The sequence below is a fragment of the Copadichromis virginalis genome, linkage group LG15 (assembly GCF_057382275.1).
Source record: "Copadichromis virginalis isolate Kocher_CV1m ecotype Utaka linkage group LG15, C_Virginalis_male_GT1.1, whole genome shotgun sequence".
In the NCBI taxonomy this organism is placed as follows: Eukaryota; Metazoa; Chordata; class Actinopteri; order Cichliformes; family Cichlidae; genus Copadichromis; species Copadichromis virginalis.
In genome coordinates, this window is record NC_140632.1 from 27,578,663 (window position 1) to 27,586,813 (window position 8,151).

The 8,151-nt window shown below is 41.7% G+C and overlaps 1 protein-coding gene across 1 annotated transcript; it reads left to right on the top strand.

Moving 5' to 3' along the window:
- Window positions 1-352: 352 nt before the first annotated feature.
- Window positions 353-8,068, top strand: LOC146692643 (caspase recruitment domain-containing protein 8-like). The gene is made up of 8 exons (XM_085432780.1): window positions 353-596; window positions 950-1,011; window positions 4,345-4,400; window positions 4,666-4,880; window positions 5,597-5,862; window positions 6,007-6,120; window positions 6,189-6,330; window positions 7,537-8,068. Exons 1-8 carry the CDS (start codon window positions 578-580, stop codon window positions 7,836-7,838), a joined length of 1,176 nt encoding a protein of 391 aa, XP_085288906.1. The 5' UTR covers window positions 353-577; the 3' UTR covers window positions 7,839-8,068.
- Window positions 8,069-8,151: the final 83 nt, after the last annotated feature.

Here is an 8,151-nt window from a genome sequence, read left to right on the forward strand (position 1 = left end):
AACTGAAAGAAGAAGATTCATTTTATGTGAGTCATGCACAGTTTAAAATGTGAAGGGGGTAAAACTGACCCCTTTGCAGTTTAGTTCCAGTTTGGTTACTGTGGCGCTGCAATCCAGGGCAGAGATAAGAGACAATAGTTATTTGGGATTCTCATGGGTAGCATTAATAAAGTTAGTTCAAACTTAATCGTTCTCTTAACCTGGCTGTAGCTCAGGTGGCAGAGCAGGTCAGCCACTAATTAGAAGGTCGGTGGTTCGATCCCAGGCTGCCCCCTGGGTGCATGCCAAATATCCTTGGGCAAGATACTAACCCCATGTTTGCCTACTGGTGGTGGTCAGAGGGCCCGGTGGCGCCAGTGTCCGGCAGCCTCACCTCTGTCAGTGCGCCCCAGGGCAGCTGTGGCTACAATGTAGCTTGCCATTGCCAGTGTGTGAATGGGTGAATGACTGAATGTAGTGTAAAGTGCTTTGGGGTCCTTAGGGACTAAGTAAAGCGCTATACAAATGCAGGCCATTTACCATTTAACTCTTTAACTGTGGGTGTTGTGCTTGTGTCTGCAGTTTGCAGGAGAAAACAATGAGATCCACAGACACCTGTGAGTACTGAAACTCAGTTATCAAGAACGTATTAAATGATTATAAATGTTTGTGTCCTAAACTCACCACAGAAATATTTATAAGAGATTTAGTTTAAAGCTCTGGAAAAGACATTCTACTCACATGTTTAAGATCTAAAACCATGAGAAGACAGTCACGTTCAGAACAGTCGAGGTTAATCTGATAATTTGATAATCTACATGTGTGTATTTCATGTTTTACGATGATTTACTTGGAAGGTCACGGTTCAGCTTTGATCTTAATGAATGAAATGTATTTTCAAGTAGAAGGAAATGATGCATAAAAAGCTGCAAAACCTTTGTGATGTCAGCTTTTTGTCTTCTAACCTTAGTGGACTCTGGTTTCGAACTGGATCATACCACAGCAGAAACAGATCAGGAGGACGTGATGGAGGTGAGAGAACAATGACCAGGTCCTGACGTTCCTGATATACAGGTTGGGCCATTTATATGGATACGCCGTAATAAAATGGGAATGGTTGGTGATATTAAAGTCCTGTTTGTGGAACATTAGTATATGTGAGGGGGCAAACTCCTCAAGATGGGTGGTGACCATGGTGGCCATTTAGAAGTCGGCCATCTTGGATACAACTTTTGTTTTTTCAATAGGAAGAGGGCCATGTGACACATCAAACTTATTGGTAATGTCACAAGAAAAACAATGGTGTGCTTGGTTTCAACGTAACTTTATTCTTTCATGAGTTATTTACAAGTTTCTGATATGTGTTCAGTGTAGAGATGGACCGATCCGATATTACGTATCGGTATCGGTCCGATACTGACCTAAATTACTGGATCGGATATCGGAGAAAAATAAAAAATGTAATCCGATCCATTAAATATCACGAAAGCACTTCACAAAACTTGCAACACGCCGTAACTCACCTCAGAACGTTAGCACGTCGGAGCAGTATGCATCACGTGATAGAGCGGCTGTGGCATGCGGGACCTGTCGGTGGATAGCATGTGGAGCTTCGCTAGCAACCCGGCATTTCATCTCCGACAAAGTTATCCCCGAGAGAAGTAAAGCAAGTGTGTAAGTCCATCTCTGAATGTTTGTAAAGCATTCCTGCGTTAAGCTTACCAAACGATATATGGAGCGACTGCCTCTTCTGGCTGCTACTTCAATCATGAAACTGCTTAATGATCAGCTGATCGGCTTTTCTGTCGCGAGTCCGTCTCTCTGGTTTGTTTTTGGCCCACTTTGCACCAGAAAGAGGAAACCAGCGGCTGAACAACAGCAGCACGTTTAAGCTTGATCAGCTGTTGTTAGAATTTATTTATTATTACTTTCTACTCGAGGATCTTTTTCTACGTAGCTGACGGCTGGTAACTGCAGGGGCGGATCTAGCAAAGTTTAGCCAGGGGGGCCGATAGGGCATTAACAGGGAAAAGGGGGCACAAAGACATATTTTTCTTTCTTATTCTCATTTAAAATGTCTAGCTTTTAATAAATAATTATCCGAATCTTACACCCAAAGTTTTAATTTGATGTAAAATGAATAGAAGTCAATTACTGTATATAGTGACTATTAAGTCTAATATATATACCCTAGTAAGCTATAGTACTTTTTCCTTTGGGAAGGTACCATCTGTGCAGTCTGCAATTTTGTTGAAGAAAGATGTTGAATCTATTTAATATTTCTTGAAAAATAATTGATTTCTGTGCATTTATTTTTTCACACTGCATCAAATTAAGGTTGATTACGTCGATTAAGCATCATGAGGTGGAGCGTGAGGGGTGGTTCCCTATTTTTTATTTATTTATTTTTGTTGTTGCTGGGAGTTGGAACCCTATTAGTTAGGTTGCTTAATATTTACGCTAAGTACTCTTTAAAATACCAGAATAGGGAGGATGGTGTAGGTTTAAGTTTGTTAGATTGATCAGTATTGCTGAACTATGAAATGTATTTTTTTTTGCATACAGGTATAACAGAATAGCTTTAGTGTAGTTGTTGTTTTAAACTTGAGTATGAACATATACAAAATGCAGCAAGATATTTAAAAAAAAACAGTTTTGTTGATTAAAAAACACTATATCGGATTCATATCGGTATCGGCAGATATCCAAATTTATGATATCGGTATCGGTATCGGACATAAAAAAGTGGTATCGTGCCATCTCTAGTTCAGTGTGCTGCCCATTGTGTTGGACTGTCAATGCAACCCTCTTCTCCCACTCTTCACACACTGATAGCAACACCGCAGGAGAAATGCCAGCACAGGCATCCAGTATCTGTAGTTTCAGGTGCTGCACATCTCGTATCTTCACACCATAGACAATTGCCTTCAGATCGGGAGACCTTGGGGGCCATTCAACTGGCTCACGATGACCAATCCACTTTCCAGAAAACTGTTCATCTAGGAATGCTCGGACCTGGCACCCATATTGTGGTGGTGCACCATCTTGCTGGAAAAACTCAGGGAACGTGCCAGCTTCAGTGCATAAAGAGGGAAACACATCATCATGTAGCAATTTCAAATATCCAGTGGCCTTGAAGTTTCTATTGATGAAGAATGGACCCACTAGCGTTGTACCCCATATACCACACCAAACCATCACTTTTGTTGTTCCAACAGTCTTGGAGGGATCCATCCAATGTGAGTTAGTGTCAGACCAATAGCGGTGGTTTTGTTTGTTAACTTCACCATTCACATAAAAGTTTGCCTCATCACTGAACAAAATCTTCTGTGTGAGCCGAGGGTCCTGTTCCAATATTTGTTTTGCCCATTCTGCAAATTCTGTGCGCCGATCTGGGTCATCCTTACTGCAGTAGCTGGAGTTTGTAAGGGTGCCATTTGTGAGTAGCTAATATCTGCCGAAGGGATGTTCGACTAATGCCACTCTCCAGTGACATGCGGCGAGTGCTACGCTGTGGGCTCTTGCTGAATGAAGCTAGGACAGCCACTGATGTTTCTTCATTAGTGACAGTTTTCTTGCAAATCCAACACTGAACCAGTTTCACGAAACTTAGCAAGCAGCTTGCTAACTGTAGCATGGGAGATGGGTGGTCTCGTAGGGTGTCTTACATTGAAATCTGCTACAATGACCTGGTTACTGCGTTCACCAGATATCAACACAATTTCGGTCTGCTCCTCACGTGTTAACCTCTTCGACATGTCAATGGCTGTGAACAAAGAGAAACTTGTAAATAACTCATGAAAGAATAAAGTTACGTTGAAACCAAGCACACCATTGTTTTTCTTGTGACATTACCAATAAGTTTGATGTGTCACATGGCCCTCTTCCTATTGAAAAAACAAAAGTTGTATCCAAGATGGCCGACTTCTAAATGGCCACCATGGTCACCACCCATCTTGAGGAGTTTGCCCCCTCACATATACTAATGTGCCACAAACAGCACAGACAACCATTCCCATTTTATTACGGTGTATCCATATAAATGGCCCACCTGCAAAGTTCCTGACTTGGTTAGATGTTGTGAAATTGTTTTTCTAACTGTGGTAATAAAGCAGTCATCATGACCTTTAGCTGTCTTCTGTGGTCATTCAGGTGTTTTGTGTGAGTTGCTTAGCTGCTCAGTGCAGATAGTAGGTTTGAGGTTCTTGCTCTCTCTGACTGGTTTATTTGGGTTTTTTCTATTACGATTTTCATGCAGTTTTCCTATAATTCACAGCGTGTACATCAGCTAAATTTGTTTCTTCACTGAACACTCAGTCAGGTTATTGGTCTAGCTAGCTGATGATGTTGCTTTCTGAATTCTAGTCTCCAACAAGCTTCATGCCTGCAGTTCAAACAGAGTCTGCACGAATCTGTTACAGGTAATGAAAAGAAATCCACATCTCCCCTGTTTACAGCCTCTCTGGTAACGTCTTCTTTTCATTAGACTAACAACCACATGACTAGTATCACAATAAAGTAATCTCTGCTTGTAGCAGTTGTTGTATGTTTAATATAAAGCCAACCAGTTATAGAACGTACGCATGTGATATGACGCGAGGTAACAGCTCTAATTTACAGATCCATTTTCAGATATTTGGGTTTAACAGGTTTGCAGTGGTCATTCAGATCCTCTGTGTCACATAGTTTCAGGTGTCCTAGTCCAGGTGTGTTCCTGTGTACTCTGACTGGAGTCATGTTTAATATAAGTCAGGAAGCAGAGCTGCTGTACAGGATTGTCCAATGGGATGAGGACCTCCTCCATCCAGCCAATAAAAAGGCTGCAAGCCCGCTTTTCAATATTGAGAGTTCAAAGGATGCAATCCGTCAGCTTCACCTCCCACACTGTGAACCACAGGAAGGTGAGCAAAGCACTGCTCATGACATGACACAACTGTTAATCCATAGTTCTGATGGCGTCCCCTACTGGCTATAGAATTTGGTATTTTTCTGCTGACTGACCATTGCTGATGTTTGCCTGACAAACATTTTAATCCAGACATCCTGCAGATCTCACTAATATTTTTATTTCACATCCACTCAGCCACCACTGTTAAGCAGAATGTAGAGAAGCAGGACCTCTACTAAGAGCAGCCATAAATGATCCTCCAACTTTCCCATTGTGGACAGTTAAAATGTCTGCCTAATTATGAACCACACTGTACAATTACAGTAACAATTAGGTGGTAGCACAGACCTTAGGATGGGAGGGATGTAAGGAGAAACATCTGTGCCATTGCAAGAAACAAACTTAATTTTTCAGAATAACTGAAGAAGATTTATTCATTTTTAATAAGAAGTTTCGGCTGCTCACTTATTTCCTGAGCAGTCGGTGCTGTTGATGAATCCACGCTTGATACAAACCTGATTGGAAACCTTTGAGTGGTCTTTTTAAGACCTCTGTAATAAACAATGTGCAGAAGCCAAGGAAACCCAACGACTGATTTCTAAGCAGTGTTTGATTCTTTATCTGACCGTGGACACCATATCAAGGCTTTATATCTAAAATCAGATTCACTGTCACTGTAAGGAGGTTTTGGGAGTCAAACAGATGTCTGATGGCTTTGTGTTTTCACAGCTCTGCTTTCCGACTGTCTGTCTGTAGTCCACATCTCTGCTGGTAAAATGAAGGTCCTCAAGCCTCGAAAGATCACAGACACTCACGTGATCGTGGAAGTTACTCACCTCTCTTCCTTTGGCCTCGTCTGGAACATAAAGAGGTTTTGGAACAAGGACAAACCAGTTTCGGGTCAGGTTTTGCTGTTCCTTGAACCAATAAACTTTAGAACACAGAGACAAAACCTCAATGTGCTTCTCCTGACAAGCAACATCCCAGTGGAAGAGGTAAAGATCTATGAAAAGCTTCTCACTCAGTCCTAACGTTTGACAGAGCTGCTGAGATATGTAGTAAACGGTTTTGTACTGATGATGAATAGGTAACACTGATCTATTTTGGATAAGCCTTCTAATTAAAATGGTCTTTTAAAGGTCAGGGTGAAATACAGAGATGCTAACTTCATCCAAGCGCCTTCCAAATGTAAACTCATCAAAGATCACAGATACACTGTTCTCTGTCCAGTTGCCTATAAAGTCCAGCCTCCAGTAAGTACTTCTGTTAATTAAACTACTCCTTGTGGTTATGAAACTCATGCTGTGGTCCTGCTTTGTAGGAAGAAGATTTTGACCTGGACTTTGGAACAAACTACCCTCCAACATTTCAGATCCGCCTTCCTGCAGACACTGAAGAAGTCACAATAACAATCCAAGGCCAAACAAACACAGATGTCTGGAAATGCACTATTGATCTACCAGGTAAAACCTATATCTACATCACTCCGCCTGACATTCAATTAGAAATTATGAGTGATATATGAGTGTGCCTTTTTAGTATGCCTTATTTCCTTCATTCGTGATTTACTCCCATTTAAAACATGCTGTGATGTTCTTTTATCAACTCTCATTCTGGCATCATTTGCACTGTCCAGGCCCAAAGGCTCCTTTAGATTCTAAATGCCAAGAGTAAGGCACAGCTGAGGGTCCAGAACAGTCCAAATTCCAGAAATTGATCAGTATGGCTGTTAAACCAGAGTGTCTAGGCTCACCAAATAGGGAGTCAGCAGATGACATGCCAAGTTCTGACTGCGATGGTTTTGCAAAAATACAATGAAGAGCACTGCTTTAACTGTAGACGTAAATTAAATATCAGTTAGGTTTTGGAGGGAGGGTGAAGTTTGCAAATGTAACTCTAAGATTATTGTCTAAAATTGTACACTCAAGCTAGTAAAACAGAACAGGACTGGCAGCAGGTTTAAAGTGAAAAGCTAAACTTCATGCACTGGTGGGAATCCTGGACACAAGCGCAGTAAAGTACAGCCTCCATTCTAAATAGGACACCGATAATGAGGCCATCAGCGGTCAGGTGAGTAATCAGCAATATCTCACAGGTGTGCAGCAAAAGAGCAGGAAGTCGGGTGAGCTCTGCCCCTGAAACAAACAGACCACACACACACACACACACACACACACACACACACACACAGATAGAGGAAACAAGAGAAATAGGTGAGGCAAAGTACATAAACAGTGTCAGTCAGTGAGATGTCCACCCGGGTGCCTGATCAACAACTGACTGTCAGAAGGCACCGAAAACAAGAAAACCTAAAGCGCAGAAAACATCTGTTAGTTATCGATGTGTTCCTGTTCACCTGAATCATTTTACTACCAAAAATGAACGCTGTCAGGGCAAACTCCATTATATTGTCCTCTGGAAGTTTTTAGAAGACTAGTCTAATAGTGTGCTGGACATACACAAAAAACCCCAAACATCAAATGTGTTTTTAATACACAAGACACAAGCCGCACAACAGTGTCAGTATGTCACCACTTAACAGCACCAGATGTTTAGCAGGTGTGTATCTGCAGGTTACTCTGTGCACAAAGCAGTATCACATACTCACAAGCTCTGTCACACCTTCACTTCAAGTTACTGAACATAGTTTTCCTGCTTCCTGCCCCCAGAAAGAACACGCAGTCAGTCAACTCCCCAGATCCTCGCACCAGACAAGCATCTGTTTGCAGTTCGGAAGCAGTTTGTGGATCAAGTGTCAGATTCGACTGTGAACCAGCTGCTGGACAGCCTGCTCCAACAGGGAATTATAAATAAGGAAGAAATGGATTCAGCCAGAATCAAACCCAGAGCTGACCGAGCTCGAGATGTGATAGATGTGGTGCGAAACAAAGGAGAAGAAGCCAGCTCATCCCTGATTGATGGCCTCCGTGAGTTGGATCCATACCTTTCTGAAACCCTGCACCTGAGCTAAGATGAGCTGCGACTGTTCTTTAATGAAGTTATTGTAAAGCTGTACTGCTGTCTGCGTTTGGTAAATTTAAAATGAAGGCCTAATTTTTGTTGTTTGTTTCTTGGTTTTGTATATTTTTGTCATCTGTTTTCCTTGTGAGCGTGCTCAGAGAGATAATAAATCAGAGCTCTAATTATTCAGTTGTCTGTCTCTGATATATTTTTATGGTTTCTTTTTGTTGTTTCTTCCTGAACCTGAAATAAAACCACTACCATCATCAGTGTGTGACCTCAAACCATCAGGCACCTCAGAATGAGATGCCATTGAGGCTAAC

Bases quoted from the DNA above. Each gene is read 5' to 3' on its own strand.
- LOC146692643 (XM_085432780.1), top strand. The intron at 1,012-4,344 runs GTGAGAGAACAA...TCTGAATTCTAG, and splicing joins ATCAGGAGGACGTGATGGAG to TCTCCAACAAGCTTCATGCC. The intron at 4,881-5,596 runs GTGAGCAAAGCA...GTGTTTTCACAG, and splicing joins ACACTGTGAACCACAGGAAG to CTCTGCTTTCCGACTGTCTG.